The sequence below is a fragment of the Rhineura floridana genome, chromosome 3 (genome assembly GCF_030035675.1).
Source record: "Rhineura floridana isolate rRhiFlo1 chromosome 3, rRhiFlo1.hap2, whole genome shotgun sequence".
NCBI lineage: Eukaryota > Metazoa > Chordata > Lepidosauria > Squamata > Rhineuridae > Rhineura > Rhineura floridana.
The window spans coordinates 201,557,846-201,576,208 of record NC_084482.1 but is presented as its reverse complement, the minus strand read 5'-3'; the positions used below and the strand labels follow the sequence as shown (position 1 = coordinate 201,576,208).

General features: G+C 42.7%; 1 protein-coding gene across 1 annotated transcript in view; it reads left to right on the top strand.

Moving 5' to 3' along the window:
• The window catches only part of LOC133378874 (zinc finger protein 420-like), a 33,975-nt gene extending 23,254 nt beyond the window's left edge, over window positions 1-10,721 (top strand). The window contains exons 6-7 of the mRNA XM_061613488.1: window positions 1,841-1,962; window positions 7,414-10,721. Of these exons, the coding sequence (XP_061469472.1) occupies window positions 1,841-1,962; window positions 7,414-9,429 (2,138 nt within the window). The 3' untranslated portion in view covers window positions 9,430-10,721. The remainder of the gene's footprint in view (window positions 1-1,840; window positions 1,963-7,413) is intronic.
• Window positions 10,722-18,363: the final 7,642 nt, after the last annotated feature.

Below are 18,363 nucleotides of genomic sequence, written 5' to 3'. Positions count from 1 at the left end.
ACCAGCACCTTGAATTGTGCCCGGAAACAAATGGGCAACCAGTGGAGCTGATACAACAGCGGGGTTGTATGTTCTCTATATCCCGCCCCAGTTAACATCCTGGCTGCAGCTCTTTGTACCAATTTCAGTTTCCGAGCAGTCTTCAGGGGCAGCCCCACGTAGAGCGCGTTACAGTAGTCTAATCGGGATGTAACTAAGGCATGTGTCACCGTGGTCAAGTCTGACTGGTCAAGGAACGGGCGCAGTACATCCGCAAGTTCCTTCAATACTCTGGGATGCAGTTCATCAGGCCCTGGAGAATTGAACTCATTTAGGTTAACTAGGTTAACTGTTAAATAGGTTAGTCTATAATGATACTTGTCAGAACCTGCACCCAGAAACTACTAAAGTTCAAATCCCAAATCTAAAAGACCATTGGAGACCTTTTACTTTTAATCCTTCCAAGGAAAATGTGTTAACAAACACCTAGTAATTGCATCATCTATTCAGGAGAAATCTCTTGAGTCCTCCTCCTCCTTATACCTTTTAGAGCCCCCAGTCTCCTCTTCTGTAAAAGAATTGGATTTAATCCAGCTGGGCTACTTTCAAAACAAGGTTCAAAACGTCATAGCAGAAATCAAATTTATTACCCCAACCTTCTGTACCAGCCTTGAGGAATAAGGTTACTCCCCAGTCAGAAGCACAAACTGTATCCCATGCGGCCTCCAACTATATAGTTGCGGAGGAATTTCTGATAGAACTAGACCCTTCAGGTGAACACCTCCTGTTTCCACATGATCAGGGCCCTTTAAATTATGGGAATCACAGAAGCAAGGGCAAAGGAGTTTGTTATCAAGGAACTTTGGTTCCTAGATCTTTTTGCGGCCCGCCTAAAGAGGAAGGCCCGTGTTGACTGTCCACTGTTCCACATTCCAATGGTGTCATACCTATTAAGGTCCTGTCATGGAATGTAGCAGGATGGCTCTCGCTAGCAGATGAAAACTTCAAAGACTTTTGTGCCGTTTCAAATTCTTTTTATTCAAGAAACCTGAGCTGCTTCAGCAACCTTTTCCTCTCTCCCTGGGTATGTTGTTTATACTCTCCCAGCAATAAATTCAGACAGTAGAGGACGGTCGCGAGGTGGTCTGGCAACAATTATTTTGGTCAGTCGTAATCTGAATATTACACAGATTGATCTGGGTTCTAGTAGTAATATCTTAACTATCCAAAGTCTTCCTGATAAATGTGTATTGTCCTCAGAATTCAAAGTATGAGGGTATTTCAGTTTGGACTGATCTAGATCAGGTTCTTTCCTCTTTATATCAGTCAAATCTCGATCCTTTAATTTTAATGTTGGGCAACATGAATGCCAGGTTAGGATTGAATAATTTTAAAATAGGGGAGAAACTGGGGCTGCCACTGGCAGATGTGACTCCTTTTCCCATTAGGAACTCAAAAGACCTAGTTATCAACACAGCTGGCTATTCTCTTTTTGCTCTGGTCTTTAAGTTCCATCTCTATATATGTAATGGGACAGATAGAAGCCCAGTATTGGAGTTATAGACATATATTGGACCAGGTGGAAAGAGCATTATAGATTATATGATCCTTTTTCAGCCACTTGTTTCTTACTTTGAGACCTTTATAGTTCTTGCAAGGCCCGAGAGTGATCATATGCCAATTCAATTTATTTTTTCCATTCCAGTCGGATTTATCCCTTCAGTGCCAGACCTTCCTGAGAACCTGACAGTTCAAGGTGACAAAAGGGTCCTCTGGAATGGGAAGATTCAGGAAGGAATAAATCTATTTTTAATCTCCCCTAGGATATTAATTTTAAGGGATCAACATTTGTCCTCCTCAGATCCCATGGAAAATTTTAACAAAATAGTGAAAGAAATCAGGCCTCTTGTGGTTAGCTCCCACTCAGACAGCCAAATCAAGGATGGTTTGATGACCTTCTTCTTGGTGATCACTCGTGATCGAGTAAGATTGTCTTCCAAAATACAGTCTTTAACAATGGATCCGTCTGAATCTGTACCCACCCCCAATGTACCAGACCATGACTAAGGGCTTCTGGATTTCACAGTCCTGCCCCCGTCGCCATTTGCCGATCGCCATGGGACTTTTGTTATGGAAGATGCCTGTGCGTGAATGTTTTATGTGGGGAGATGGGCGCACCACGATCAACACACAATCGTGACAGAAAAAGGCTTTGATCCAATGGCATGGGTACCAAGACGATTGGAAATCCTTTATCTGCTGCAGCCTTCATCCGCCTTCACAGCCGTTGTAAAATACACATTGTTATCCTCCACCTGTTCTGCTGTTGAAGACTTTCTTGGATCATTCTTTGTCTTGTTCCTCTCCTTGACCTTACCGCCATGGGTGACCCTGCTGTGAGTACATGACTCCCAACGGCGTTGCTCACAGGGTTCATTGGAACACGCAAGCCCACAAGGTGACAATCCAGCGAGGGGGGTTTGATGAGCAGTGTGCTGCTTGCAAACGTATCCTATCAAGAGCTATAAGGAAATTAAGGCAAGTGGACTCTTTAGAAAATTTCAACTCTGACATACATCTCTGCAGAGAGTATAAAAATTTGCTGCATTCTAAAAAGGATAAGCACATACGCCAGTTGTGGATGGACTTAGGTTTGGCAACCTTGGAAAAGAACTCAGCTAGATTTTGGACCTTGGTGACAAAAAGGACAAAAGGGGGTAATGGCTCCATTGATAATCAAATTACTTCATCACAAGGGTACATACATTTTTCTTCCCTTTTTAGTCAGTCTATCACCAGGCTAAGTTTAGATATTCCCCATAATATAGACTTTTTACTGCTCTCCTCCTGCCCTAAATGGAACCCTGTAACCCCAGATGAAATATATATTTTGATTAACTCTCTGCCTGCAAAAAGAGCTCCAGGGGATGATATGCTTCCTGCAGAATTGTTTAGATCAAATCCTGCCTGGTGGTGCCCAGTTTTTGCTAAAATGTTCACCTATATAAACCATCATGGGGAAACGTTTAAGGGCTGGGGAGTAAGTATAGTTGTGACCATTCATAAATCCAGTCCAATCCAATCCAAAGATTGGATTGGATAGTTGTGACCATTCATAAAAGAGTTTCTAAGGCGGATCCAAAAATTTTTAGACCGATTAGCCTGCTCAATGTTGTTGCTAAATTGTATTCTAAATACTTGCTATGCAAATTGGAATCTTGGGCTCCTGAGAATTCAGTCATCGCCAAAGAGGAGGCAGGAGGGTTTATAAAGGGAAAGTCTACAATGGATTAGTGCTTTATTCTCCATCACCTGATTCAGAAATACTCCCAAAGTGGCAGAAAAGAGCTTTTTGTTGCCTTTATGGATTTTACTTCTGCCTTTGATCTCATTGACAGAGGCTGGCTGTGGCAAAAGTTATCTGCCACTGATATTGACAGAAGGTTATTGTATTTAATACAAATGCTGGACTCTAATACTTCTCTCAGGGTAAGGCTCGGGGCAAATGGATTACTATCAGAAAATATACCAACCAGCAGAGGAGTACGCCAGGGATGCCTCTTGGCTCCCTTTTTATTTTTATATCAATGGCATCATTCATTATTTGAGTGGTTCAGAACATTTTGCAGTTTCAGTTTTAGATGCCAAGCTCTCTTGTATGCTGATGTCATATCTATGATTTCCACTACATTAATTGGGATGCAAAGGTTATTAAGAAGTCTGAGTACGTTTTGTTCAAAGGAGTATCTATTTATCAATCATGCCAAAACAAAAGTGGTGGTTTTGGGGAGGAAGAAAAAAATGCATGTTTGGAAGTTGAATGATAAACCCATTGAACAACAACGTAATTTCAGATACTTGGGCTTTGGGTTTAATGCCCAACTTTCATGGAAGTTACATCTGGATACAGTTAAGTTGAAATCCTGCCATTCTATACAATCTTTGATGCGTTTCTCTAAGTTCCAAGGGGGGAGCTTGGTTGCACCTGCAGTTGAGGTGTTTTGGAAGAAGTTAGTCCCACAACTGCTGTATGGCGCGGAGCTTTGGTGGTATACAAATGTCTTTATTCTTGAGGTAGTGCAGAATCCCTGTTCCATTGACCATGGTATCATTCTGGGAAGACTGGCTGAGTTGGGAGTGTGAGGGACTCCATGGCAGTGGTTCCTCTCCTATTTGGTGGGTCGGCTCCAGAAGGTGGTGCTTGGGGAACATTGCTCGGCCCCCTGGACCCTCCAGTATGGGGTTTCACAGGGGTCAGTTATGTCCCCCATGCTGTTCAACATCTACATGAAACCGTTGGGTGCGGTTATCCGGAGCTTTGGAGTGCATTGCCATCAGTATGCTGATGACTCGCAGCTCTACTTCTCCTTTTCATCTTCTTCAGGTGAGGCTGTCAATGTGCTGAACCAGTGCCTGGCTGTGACAATGGACTGGATGAGGGCTAATAAACTGAGGCTCAATCCAGACAAGACTGAGATGCTGCTAGTGGGTGGTTCTTCTGACTGGATGGTGGATGTCCAACCTGTCCTGGATGGGGTTGCACTCCCCCTGAAGGAGCACGTTCGTAGCTTGGGGGTTCTCCTAGGACCATGTCTGTCACTTGAGGCTCAGGTAGCCTCAGTGCCACAGAGTGCCTTCTACCAACTTCGGTTGGTGGCCCAGCTATGGCCCTATCTGGACAGGGATAACCTGGCTTCAGTTGTCCATGCTCTGGTAACCTCCAAGTTAGATTACTGCAATGCGCTCTATGTGGGGCTTCCTTTGAAGACGGTTTGGAAACTGCAGCTTATGAAAATGCAGCTGCCAGATTGGTAACAGGGACCAGACGGTTCAAACATATAAAAACCAATTCTAGCCCGCTTGCATTGGCTGCCTGTATATTTCTGAGCTCAATTCAAGGTACTGGTTTTAATCTATAAAGCCTTACACAGCTTGGGACCACAATACCTGATGGAACGCCTCTGCTGACACGAACCCACCCATACACTACGCTCAATATCCAAGGCCCTCCTCTGGGTGCCTACTCCGAGGGAAGCTGGGAGGGTGGCATCAAGGGAGAGGGCCTTCTCAGTGGTGGCCCCCAAATTATGGAATGAACTTCCTGACGAGAAGCGCTTGGTGCCAACACTGTTATCTTTTCGGCGCCAGGTTAAGACTTTCCTCCTCTCCCAGGCATTTCAGCATGTTTTTTAATTTTTTTTTAAAATGTGTTTTAAAATTTGTATATTTGTTTTCAATGTTTTTAATTGTTGTAAACCGCCCAGAGAGCTTCGGCTATGGAGTGGTATACAAATGCAATCAATCAATCAATCAATCAATAAGCATTCTGCTAGCAGGCAATGACATATTTATAACTACTCAGGTGGCATAATTTGCTCTAGCTGCAGGAAAAGTAAGATTTAGATACCAAAAACACCTTGTGGGATGAGTGGGATGTGCCCCAGCGCTATTATGACCATAGTATCTATACACTAAGACATGGGGTGGGTCAGGGTACCTTTCGCTCAGGAGAGGAAATTTTTATTTGAAATGTATTGCTCTTCTACTCTATGTTGTCGAACTGTGTTTTGTTGTAATATGACTTGTATTTTAATCTGTATTTTATATTTTTACATGTGTTTTGTAGTGAAAGCGGGGAGCTTTCCCCATCTGCTCTCACTGTCCCAGGAGTCAATTCCCAGCCTTGGGCAATTGATCCCAGCAAATCCTGGTTTGCCAAGGTTGTGCACGCTCACACCAACCCTGCAAGGTAGTAACTGCCACCACCAATTAGCTGGTTAGCCACTCTGGGGCGAAGGGAACCTTAGAGCCCAGTTAAACATCAGAGCTTCTCAGAGCAAGAGCCTAGATACACTCCTTGCCCCTTCCAAAGCCTCAGGCAAAATGTTCCTTGTTACACGGTAGTTGTAGTCGAATGGCAAGGACTGAATTTAGGAACTCACCCCCCTCTGAAGTGAACACATGTTGGTTAAAGTAATTAAAGTTTATTAAAAAAGAATAAGAAAAACATAAAAGTATTACAGATAAAAAAGAGGTGCACAAAATAAGGTTTAGCAGCAAATTGAATCCTGTTACCACATGCCCCAAACAGGGTAAGGTTTGGTAAGAAATACAAGTACCACAAATCAAAAATAACAAAGCTTTCTTGCCTAATACTTACAGACCATAGGATCTATAGATGGATAGCCTTCTCCCCTCAGGGAATTGCGAGTCAGGATGGAGATGGAGCCACAACAGAACATCACCTACAGGACAAGGTGGTGCTCACAAAGTGGGACAAAAACCCAAAGTTCTGAGCTCCTTCTTATGGAAGAAATCTTCCGCCCAGCCGGAGACAATTAACCAATTGAGATATGATCAAAAGGATGAAAAAACTATGTTCCCACAACACCAGGCACCTCCTCTTGGTTTTCCAAGGCAGTTCCTTGAATTTTATGGCCTTGACTGAACCAGGCCCCTACTACTGATAACAAGGTGTGAAGCTAGCTTGTAATCTCATACAGCTGGGGTTGTAAATTGCCAAGTCACAGCAATGAGGCAAAACCAAACATTTAACTGCTTACTGGCAGGTTACAGAAAAAGATGTCAAGGGGAAAAATCCCCGCAAGGCTTTGCATAGGCATTTTAAATGTAGGCTAGGGTAAGGCTGGCAAGCTGGCATGACATGTTTAATTGTGGTAGCCTATCCTCAGCCTCATGAAAACTCTATTCATAGGGTCACCATAACTCGGAATCGACTTGAAGGCAGTACATTTTCATTTGCATGGCTCTGAACAATAAAGATTTCATTTAATTTCAAACTTAACTCTTTCAGCTATTTTTCCATCACGTCTGAATAGCCTCTTTGCAAAGTGAACCAAACTGAAGCCATTTAAAATTCATATAGGCCATATTGGGGTGGAGTGTCTCCCAAGTTTATAAGCTACTAGTCAGCCTGCCAATACTCCACTCTCCACTTTTACCTCAGTGTTCTCTGGCCTCTGCCTCACACCTCCCTCATCAACTGACTTTTCCAACTGACAATTAACTGCCCATCCTTTGATCTTTAGAACCTCCAGCCAATCAAAACCTATTGTTTTCCCAACCAATCAAAATGAATTTACCTGATATTGGCCCCAACTATAAATAGTAAAAGCGATTCTCTCTCTCTCTCCTCACAACCTGTCACCAAACAGTTACTGCTCATACAGTTCCATAATATAATAGCAGTGCAAGGCCTTGAATTTTCACAATTACACTCTGACATTAAGAGAGGTCCCAGAAATATTTTTTTCAAAGTGCAAATCATAAACAGACAGATATATACACAGCATTTCTTCACAACACTGTATCAGCTTTCCTTTTTTTCCATCAGGAGATGTCTGGACGAAGATGCCTGAAGGGGAACCATCAGAAGTGTTCCTAGAAAGAGTTGCAAAGCAGAAGGATTCATAGAAATTGGGGTGTCAAAATCACGATAGTTCCCTTAGTTCACATCAAAAAATTCATACAGGGGAGAAACCTTATAAATGCTTGGTGTGTCGTAAGAGTTTCAGTCAGAGTTGCTCCCTTACTGAACATCAAAGGACTCATACAGGGGAGAAACCATATAAATGTTCAGAGTGTGGAAACAGCTTCACTTGTCATTCCCACCTTACTTCTCATCAAAGAACTCATACAGGGGGAAAGCCTTATAAGTGCTTGGAGTGTAGAAAGAGCTTCAGTCAGAGATCCTCCCTTACTTTGCATCAAAGAACTCATACAGGGGACAAACCTTATAAATGCTTGGAGTGTGGAAAGAGCTTTATTCACAGTAGGTCCCTTACTTTGCACCACAGAAATCATACAGGGGACAAACCTTATAAATGCTTGGAGTGTGGAAAGAGCTTTGCTTGGCATTCCAAACTTACCTCGCATCAAAGAACCCATACAGGGGACAAACCTTATAAGTGCTTGGAGTGTGGAAAGAGCTTCATTACTGGTAGCTCCCTTACTTTGCACCACAGAAATCATATAGGAGACAAACCTTATAAGTGCTTGGAGTGTGGAAAGAGCTTCAGCTGTGGTAGCTCCCTTAGTTCACATCAAAGAACTCATACAGGAGCCAAACCTTATAAGTGTTTGGAGTGTGGAAGGAGCTTCAGTGTGAGAGGCACCCTTACTAGACATCAAACAAGTCATACAGGGGACAAACCTTATAAATGCTCAGTGTGTGGAAACAGCTTCAGTCAGCAGCGCTACCTTGCTAGACATCAAAAGACTCATACAGGGGATAAACCTTATAAATGCTTGGAGTGTGGAAAAAGTTTCAGTCAGGGTAGAGCCCTTAGTTCACATCAAAGAACTCATACAGGAGACAAACCTTATGAATGCTTGCAGTGTGGAAAGAGCTTCAGTCAGAGTAGCCACCTTACTTCGCATCAAAGAACTCATACAGGGGCCAAACCTTATAAATGCTTGGAGTGTGGAAAAAGCTTCAGTCAGAGTAGCACCCTTACTTCACATCAAAGAACTCATACAGGGGCCAAACCTTATAAATGCTTGGAGTGTGGAAAAAGCTTCAGTCAGAGTAGCCACCTTACTTCACATCAAAGAACTCATACAGGGGACAAACCTTATAAATGCTTGGAGTGTGGAAAAAGCTTCAGTCATAATTGCAACCTTACTAAACATCAAAGAACTCATACAGGAGACAAACCTTATAAGTGCTTGGAGTGTGGAAGGAGCTTCAGTGAGAGTGGCAGCCTTTCTAGACATCAAATAATTCATACAGGGGACAAACCTTATAAATGCTTGGAGTGTGGCAAGACCTTTAGTCAGAGTAGCGCCCTTAGTCAACATGAAAGAACTCATATAGGGGAGAAACCTTATAAATGCTTGGTGTGCCATAAGAGTTTCAGTCAGAGTTGCTCCGTTACTGAACATCAAAGAACTCATACAGGAGACAAACCTTATGAATGCTTGGAGTGTGGAAAGAGCTTCAGTCAGAGTAGCCACCTTACTTCGCATCAAAGAACTCATACAGGGGCCAAACCTTATAAATGCTTGGAGTGTGGAAAACGCTTCAGTCAGAGTAGCACCCTTACTTCACATCAAAGAACTCATACAGGGACCAAACCTTATAAATGCTTGGAGTGTGGAAAAAGCTTCAGTCAGAGTAGCCACCTTACTTCACATCAAAGAACTCATACAGGGGCCAAACCTTATAAATGCTTGGAGTGTGGAAAAAGCTTCAGTCATCACTGCAACCTTACTAAACATCAAAGAACTCATACAGGAGACAAACCTTATAAGTGCTTGGAGTGTGGAAGGAGCTTCAGTGAGAGTGGCAGCCTTTCTAGACATCAAATAATTCATACAGGGGACAAACCTTATAAATGCTTGGAGTGTGGAAAGAGCTTTAGTCAGAACTGGAATCTTCAGGCACATGAAAGGGTCCATGTGGGTGAAAAGCCATCTAAATGCTTTTAATGTGTGTGTGTGTGTGGGGGGGAATAAGCAGAGCTTCAGTCTTAATCTACATCAAAGTATCGATACGGTGGGGAAACCTTTAGAGCTTCATTCAGGATCACACCCGTGCTACACAAAAAAATACTCACACTGGGGTGAAAACCATATAACTGTTCAGAATGTGGGAAAGAGTTTCATTCAGCATACCTCCTTTATTTCCCATCCAAAAATTCACAGGAGGAAACAATTTTAATCGCATTGCCATTGTTTGTTCATATAAAAGAATCCTCAAAGGGGAGAACCCATAAAATTTGAAGAGAGTAGAAAGAGCTTTGATTAACGATTTGAAAAGAATGCTGATGAAAGTTAAAGAGGAAAGTTCAAAAGCAGGACTACAGCTGAACGTCAAGAAGACTAAAGTAATGACAGCAGAAGATTTATGTAACTTTAAAGTTGACAACGAGGACATTGAACTTGTCAAGGATTATCAATACCTTGGCACAGTCATTAACCAAAATGGATACAATAGTCAAGAAATCAGAAGAAGGCGAGGACTGAGGAGGGCAGCTATGAGAGAACTAGAAAAAGTCCTCAAATGCAAAGATGTATCACTGAACACTAAAGTCAGGATCATTCAGACCATGGTATTCCCGATCTCTATGTACGGATGTGAAAGTTGGACAGTGAAAAAAGCAGATAGGAGAAAAATCAACTCATTTGAAATGTGGTATTAGAGGAGAGCTTTGCGGATAACATGGACTGCGAAAAAGACAAATAATTGGGTGCTAGAATGTAGGAGAATTCTTTCTCCATTGGGATCTTTTGCTGGGGGTCCTTAAAGAAAATATTTGAAGACACAGGCTTGAAGCAAAAAGGTAGGCCTTTATAAAAAAAAACAAGCATATGCAGGGTCAGCCTTCCAGAATTATCCCAGAAAAACTGCACTGAGGCACTGTGTACAAGCTCTTTTATAGAGTACTTTTATAGCATGTGACAATGATTCACCAATCATATGAGTCCTTGCCCACATAACATCATTCCAAACCAATCAGAAAACATTAGCTAACTCCCGTGGGTAGAGCCCTTAGTTCACATCAAAGAACTCATACAGGAGACAAACCTTATGAATGCTTGCAGTGTGGAAAGAGCTTGGGTGACTCTGACTAACTAATAATTGTTTTAGCCTCTTTAGATATAAAAACAGACAAACAGGCCACCCCAGATGTGCCCTTTTCTTTATGGAAAGACACCTATAAAGTTATAAATTTAATACACTGATTTGTTTTTAAATAATTGCTATTTCTCTTTTCATTAAAACATTCTGATTATCCTATAAAACTTTTCTCCTTTAGATGGCATTATTACTCTACAGAAGAAATTATTTCTTGGAACAGCATGGCGTAATCATTAATCATACCTTTCACAGGTAAAATGCTTGCTTGCGTGAGAACAATAGACAATGAATGCTTCAGCCAAGTCTTCGCACCGGCTGGATTACTAAGGAAACAGGATTGCGGTGACCTGCTGCCAATGGCAACAGGTTCTGAGTTAAATATTTAAGATTCAGGTTTTCGTTATAAGCTTAAATCTCAGGGCCCCAATAGGCCTGAAGTTCAATAGTTAACTCCTTATGATTACAAAAGAAATGTGCCTTCTTAATAGTTATGATCATACATATATGGATATATAAAATTCCCCATTAAGAACAAATTAAACCAGAACTATCACTAGAAGCTAAAATAATGAAACTGAGGTTATCCTACTTTGGACACATAATGGGAAGACATGATTTACTAGAAAAGACAATAATGCTGGGGAAAACAGAAGGGAGTAGAAAAAGAGGAAGGCCAACCAAGAGATGGATTGATTAAGAACATAAGAATGTAAGAAGAGCCTGCTGGATCAGGCCAGTGGCCCATCTAGTCCAGCATCCTGTTCTCACAGTAGCCAACCAGGTGCCTGGGGGAAGCCCGCAAGCAGGACCCGAGTGCAAGAACACTCTCCCCTCCTGAGGCTTCCGGCAACTGGTTTTCAGAAGCATGCTGCCTCTGACTAGGGTGGCAGAGCACAAACATCACAGCTAGGAGACATTGATAGCCCTGTCCTCCATGAATTTGTCTAATCTTCTTTTAAAGCCATCCAAGCTGGTGGCCATTACTGCATCTTGTGGGAGCAAATTCCATAGTTTAACTATGCGCTGAGTAAAGAAGTACTTCCTTTTGTCTGTCCTGAATCTTCCAACATTCAGCTTCTTTGAATGTCCACGAGTTCTAGTATTATGAGAGGGAGAAGAACTTTTCTCTATCCGCTTTCTCAATGCCATGCATAATTTTATACACTTCTATCATGTCTCCTCTGACCCGCCTTTTCTCTAAACTAAAAAGCCCCAAATGCTGCAACCTTTCCTCGTAAGAGAGTCGCTCCATCCCCTTGATCATTCTGGTTGCCCTCTTCTGAACCTTTTCCAACTCTATAATATCCTTTTTGAGATGAGGCGACCAGAACTGTACACAGTATTCCAAATGTGGCCGCACCATATATTTATACTACGGCATTATGATATCGACTGTTGTATTTTCAATACCTTTCCTAATTATCGCTAGCATGGAATTTGCCTTTTTCACAGCTGCCGCACACTGGGTCGACATTTTCATCGTGCTGTCCACTACAACCCCGAGGTCTCTCTCCTGGTCGGTCACCGCCAGTTCAGACCCCATGAGCGTATATGTGAAATTCAGATTCTTTGCTCCAATATGCATAATTTTACACTTGTTTATATTGAATTGCATTTGCCATTTTTCCGCCCATTCACTCAGTTTGGAGAGGTCTTTTTGGAGCTCTTCGCAATCCCTTTTTGTTTTAACAACCCTGAACAATTTAGTGTCGTCAGCAAACTTGGCCACTTCACTGCTCAGTCCTAATTCTAGGTCATTAATGAACAAGTTGAAAAGTACAGGTCCCAATACCGATCCTTGAGGGACTCCACTTTCTACAGCCCTCCATTGGGAGAACTGTCCGTTTATTCCTACTCTCTGCTTTCTGCTTCTTATCCAATTCCTTATCCACAAGAGGACCTCTCCTCTTATTCTATGACTGCTAAGCTTCCTCAGAAGCCTTTGGTGAGGTACCTTGTCAAACGCTTTTTGAAAGTCTAAGTACACTATGTCCACTGGATCACCTCTATCTATATGCTTGTTGACACTCTCCAAGAATTCTAATAGGTTACTGAGACAGGACTTTCCCTTGCAGAAGCCATGCTGGCTCTGCTTCAGCAAGGCTTGTTCTTCTATGTGCTTAGTTAATCTAGCTTTAATAATACTTTCTACCAGTTTTCCAGGGACAGAAGCTAAGCTAACTGGCCTGTAATTTCCGGGATCCCCTCTGGATCCCTTTTTGAAGATTGGCGTTACATTTGCCACTTTCCAGTCCTCAGGCACGGAGCAGGACCCGAGGGACAAGTTACATATTTTAGTTAGCAGATCAGCAATTTCACCTTTGAGTTCTTTGAGAACTCTCGGGTGGATGCCATCCGGGCCCGGTGATTTGTCAGTTTTTATATTGTCCATTAAGCTTAGAACTTCCTCTCTCGTTACCACTATTTGTCTCAGTTCCTCAGAATCCCTTCCTGCAAATGTTAGTTCAGGTTCAGGGATCTGCCCTATATCTTCCACTGTGAAGACAGATGCAAAGAATTCATAGTTTTGTTTAAGGTTTATTATGTCAATGGGTTGGAGACTGCGGTTTAGTTGAGGTCAGGGAACAGACGGGCAGAGTGGGGGGCCACAAACATGAATTTACAAGATCTGAATAGGGTGGTTCACGACAGATGCTGTTGGAGGTCGTTGATTCATAGGATCGCCATAAGTCGTAGTTGACTTGAAGGCACGTAACAACAACAGAAAGAGCTTCAGACGTAGATACTACCTTAGATCTCCGTAGGAGACAGAGGCACAGTAGTTACTGGTGGGAAACTTTGGCCATTCACTTTTCCATGCATCTCTCCTACATAATGGATGCTTGTAGTAGGTAACAGAATTAATTCTTAGAAATGTTTGAACTGTTAAGAAAATTCCAGATTGATTGGAAGATTGCTACTGAGCTCAGTTTTAGGGGCCAAGCTGTCAGCATGGTGAAGCTGAAGTGGAATGAAGGAGCTGTGGAGTGGAAGAGAAATTTTAGTCAAGAAATTCTGACTAAATTCTGGCTCATGACTGACGTAGACCTTAAAGCAAAGGGCAGAAATGTTTTTCTTTCCTGAGTGTGAGAAGCAGAAATGCTGAGAAGGCCTTTGCAAACTAATAGTGATTTGCTATTCCATGGGACAAGTAGTGCCGAGTGACCATTGTGAGTCTCCCTGTACCCTGAAGTGACTTAGGATTCTGCCAATCCCTAAAATAATGGAAAAATGTTTCTGCAGGTGTGTGTTCCATGACCACCCATTTACCAATACTAAACTGAACCATTTAATAAGAGTGAGGTGAGAGAAAAGAACAAATCAGAATGCAGAAAAGTTTTTCTAGTTTTTATATACATAAAATTTGTTTAAATAGATTGCTTATTCCCATTTGAGGTTTATATTTCACCATTTTATTTTTCCAATGTTTTCATCTCTGTTCTACTGCATCCTATCCATAGACCCCCTACACTGAACTAGATTTTTGAATCCCTGCTTGGATAGGTAGCTATCATATTCATTCATTTAATTCATTCATTCATTTCTCTTTTTAAAAATATTTAGGATAAATGCCTGCATATTTGTAACATAGCAAATCTTTAACTAATTCACTAATAGGCAAAAAACCTTGCAGTTTAAGAACGTACCTATAGCCCACAGATATTTCTATCAAACTTTAAAAAGCAGGGAAATTGGGCAGCTATAGTGAATGCACCAGGGGAGCAGGAGACCTGACCTCCTCTCTGAGATATTGGACTGCCCTACAAATTTGTCAGAATGCAAACAGAATTTGGGTTGATCTTTCACAGTCCAATCCACTTGCTGTGTAGCTTGCAAGAATTTGGTAACATGTGCCTCTGAGCATATGGTGAGTGGTGGTCACTGAGGGGGCTGAAGTGCGTCTGGACTGATATACCATGGTCACAGGGAAGAAACCTACTTAAGATTCCAAAGAACTCTTCATGAAATGTCTAGGTCTAAGTCTTGTTGACACACGTGTCTATTGGGGACCCGAGTATGAACTGGGCTCTCCGACACGCCTCCTTGAAAGAAGGGAGATTTTTTGCTAGGGATAAACCAGGCACTTTGCCCTGAAATGTGTCTAAATAGTGTGTGTATAACCCCAGAAATTCAGGTTCAAACCAGGCTAAAGCAAAGCTTTCTTTTATTGAAAGTAAAGAGAAGAATAGCTATACGACATTACTGGGTGCTTGCCAGCATTGATCATTAACATCCTAACCCTTTCATAACTCTAAACTAAAAAGATAAAAGGTTCCTACTGCTATAAGAAGTAACAGATAGCAGATATTACCTATCCTAAGCCCAGGGAGACCACAGCGGAAGTGATGTGAAGGAGCTCTGACCAAAAAGCAGGAAGGCATCTCTTTGACTCAAGGTTTGCCCTGAGACACAGACTCCCTTCCTGATCTGTGGCCTGTAGTCCTGTGCTGCGTTCCTTGAGAGCACAGTTACACATGTTGGAGCTCAGACTGCTCCCTTGGATCTCAAACCTTGCTCTTTTTTTCACTTACACAGCAATGTGAAAAGGAAGGATTTGCGGTATGAGGTGACCTTATGCTATGTGTGTGTTTCCTGTTGACTGTTTGTGGAAAAACTTTTGTTTTCTAATGGTGTCTCTGAACTATGGGATTGCTCTGCTAGGCAAGAGGGAAGTCTGCCAGTGAACTCAGGGTCTGCACATTTCTCTGAAAATGCTAAAAGATGGTCCTTGCCACTTGTCCTCATCTCACAGTATGCAGGACGACAGGGGTGTGAGGTGGAAAATCTAGCCCAGAATACTCCAGCAGAGCTTTGCCACCCCTCCAACTCCAAATGAACCAAAGTGAGGGTTAGCAAGAGCATTCTTACCAGTCTCCCTGAGGGGTTACAGCTGTGTCTGAGCCCTGACTTTTCACCTTGGGGTCACATGACTGAATATTCCTCCGCTACTAAGATAAATAAATGCATCCCTACACATCCTTGTTCTGTAGGTGGAGATAATTTTTCGTTCTGGAGGGTTGTTAGCTCATAGCTTGTATCCAATGCTAGTTCTTCTCAGAATAAGAACATAAGAAGAGCCTGCTGGATCAGGCCAGTGGCCCATCTAGTCCAGCATCCTGTTCTCACAGTGGCCAACCAGGTGCCTGGGGGAAGAATAGACCCATTGTGATTAATGGACATCGCTAACTTAGGCTGGTTAATTTCAATGAGTCTACTTAGTTGGCTACAACCCCGTGTGACCCTCTCCACCCCACCAGCAAGGTTACAGCTCAGACCAGGAGCAGCTTGTCCGGTGAAGCAGCAGCACTGACCTTCCAGCAGGGGCATCAGTACCACCAAAGAGAGGGAAAACGTTGAAGAGGAGTTGGAGTTGCACTAGCGGAAGACTTGCTGCAGCTCCACCCTGCAGGGTAAGTTGCTCCTGGCTCTCACCCAAGTTTAGCACCTCAGTAAATCCTTGGTCTGAGTTTAGGAGATGGACAATCGTGAACAGTGGAGTAGGGGGAGAGTGATGTCAGCAGAAGCCTTCCTGGTTGCTCCTAATGTGGAGGAATGGGTTAGGAGGGCAGCTCAGAAACTGATATTCTGCAGGCAGCAGAGCTATATTCTGCCATGCTAAGCCTCTCCCAGGGGCTTGCCCAGAGTGTTCCTCAAAAGCTTAGGAAAGTTTGCTCGGTGGAGATAGCAAACTTCCCTGATGACAGCTGCTTTCTCACCAACACTGGTGTTCTGCAACGCATGGCCACAGGATTGTTCAACATGCTCTCCATTTGCACCGGGTGATGCTGAGGCCTAGCATGCCTGGTCGATGCCCCATGTGACCAAATTATTTGTGACACACAGAGCTTCTTTGACAGGAGCACTGTTATGGGACAGCATCATGGGAAAAGGTTCCCTGAAGACAGATGGCTCTAGATCAATGGCAGTGCATCTGTCTTACATGCAGAGGGTCCCAGGTTCATTCCCAAAGTATCTGACTTTCTGTAATAAGGAAAGAGATGAGGAAATGCACTGGAAACTTTGAGATAATGCTTGCTTTGATGTAAGAACATCTCATCTCCCTGCAAACAGATGCAGAATGAACGCTAAGTGTTGTCTAATCTCCATGCAAACAAATTGGGATGAATATTCAATAAACAGGTCATCTGGAAGCACCCCAAAGATGTAATCCTATCCTGTGGATCCCAGCTTTCCAATCCTGGATCCCATCTCTCTCCCCCCCCCCCAATCATTCGTTTCCTGTGTTTGGGACTAGACAGGTAATTATTCCTGCAGGAACACCTTCAACTTCTGTGATTAATAAAGTTTTTTCATCTTCTCTTTGCATTTAATCTTGATTATATCCAGTGAGCCATATTGAGGGTAGAATTTTGTGAGAGGGAGAGATCCTGGTTAGAAACTCTGGGGGTCTTCACCTTTCTTTGTATTATTCTATCGTTCTGGCCTTTCTGTAGTAGCAATTTTGTTACTTAACTGTACTCCAAGGAGAGGCCAATAGATCCTGTTTATACCCTCCTTGCCCAACTGCTACCCGCCTGCCCTACGGAGTAGGCCAGTTTGTCCCCAACTGTTAATTGCTGCCTCCACCCTCCCTCTTTGGGCCGATAGCTCCCAGACTGGGGGAGAGTCTGGACCTCTGAGGCCAAACAATTAAATAGGGACTCGGAGGTAGGCTATGCCAAGATCCCACTCAGTTTACAAGGGGTACAAAGCCAGCACCCAACTCTGTCTCTCTCCTAGATTAGAGCTGCCTGCTTTTCTCTGTCAACCCCAATCCTATACCTGTCTGGCATAAACCAAGTGGCTGAGGCTTGTGGGGGGGGTGTCACAAGACCCTCTGAGTTTGGCAACCCTGCACCCAGAGCCCATTGTCAAATTATAGAACATTTATTAAGAACTGGTCTGTGTCTGTGTTGGAATTGCTTTTTAACTTTTAAAAAAACTTTCTTTTTAAAGATGTCTTCAACCTTTTTTTAAGAAATCTTTTTAAAGATGTTTTGTTTTAATGTATTTTAAAGTGTTTTTATGATGTTTTAAAGTGTTTTTATTGCTTTTGTTTGCTGCTCTGGGCTCCTGCTGGGAGGAAGGGCAGGATGTAAATTAATAAAATAAATAAACTAGAGAAAGGAAGACAAAGCAGAATATTGAAAACAAAAGGATCTATTTATCTCACATCTATCCTTCCTACATACAAAACAGGCTTCTGATCTCCTCATGAGTAACACAGCTAGATAGCCAATTACTAGTTCTCTGGTTGGTGAGGGACAAAGGACTGCTTTTACACTCTCTTTTGATTGGCAGCTGTCATCTGATTTGGAGATTTTGGTGGGAGTTACTCAGGGTGGTTAACCAAATGGAGGGGCAGGAGACCATGGCCTTTCTTCATACAGCCCCTCCAATCTCCTCAGTCTCCTTCTCCCCATAATTTATTTAGCAAGAACTCTTAGTGGATTACACAAAATGGTATAAAATCATTAAGATTAGCGATACTAACAGACTTTGGGGTTTGCCACTTTTAAAAAATTGCCCTCCTCTCATACCTTTGAAGAAAGCACCATTCTTGCTCAAAATGTTGGCAAGTAAAAATTCCTGAAATGGAGTATTTTGGTGGGGAAAAACTTTCCACATCAAAAACATTCACCAGAAGACTGAGATAAATGTGATGGGGATTCCCATTTTCCATTGCTAAGTGCCAGGTGGTGGATGTTAAAAGCCCAGGAGCAGGGTAGGAGATATTTGGACCAGCGGGAGGCTGCACTGTGTGGCTTCAGAATAAGACT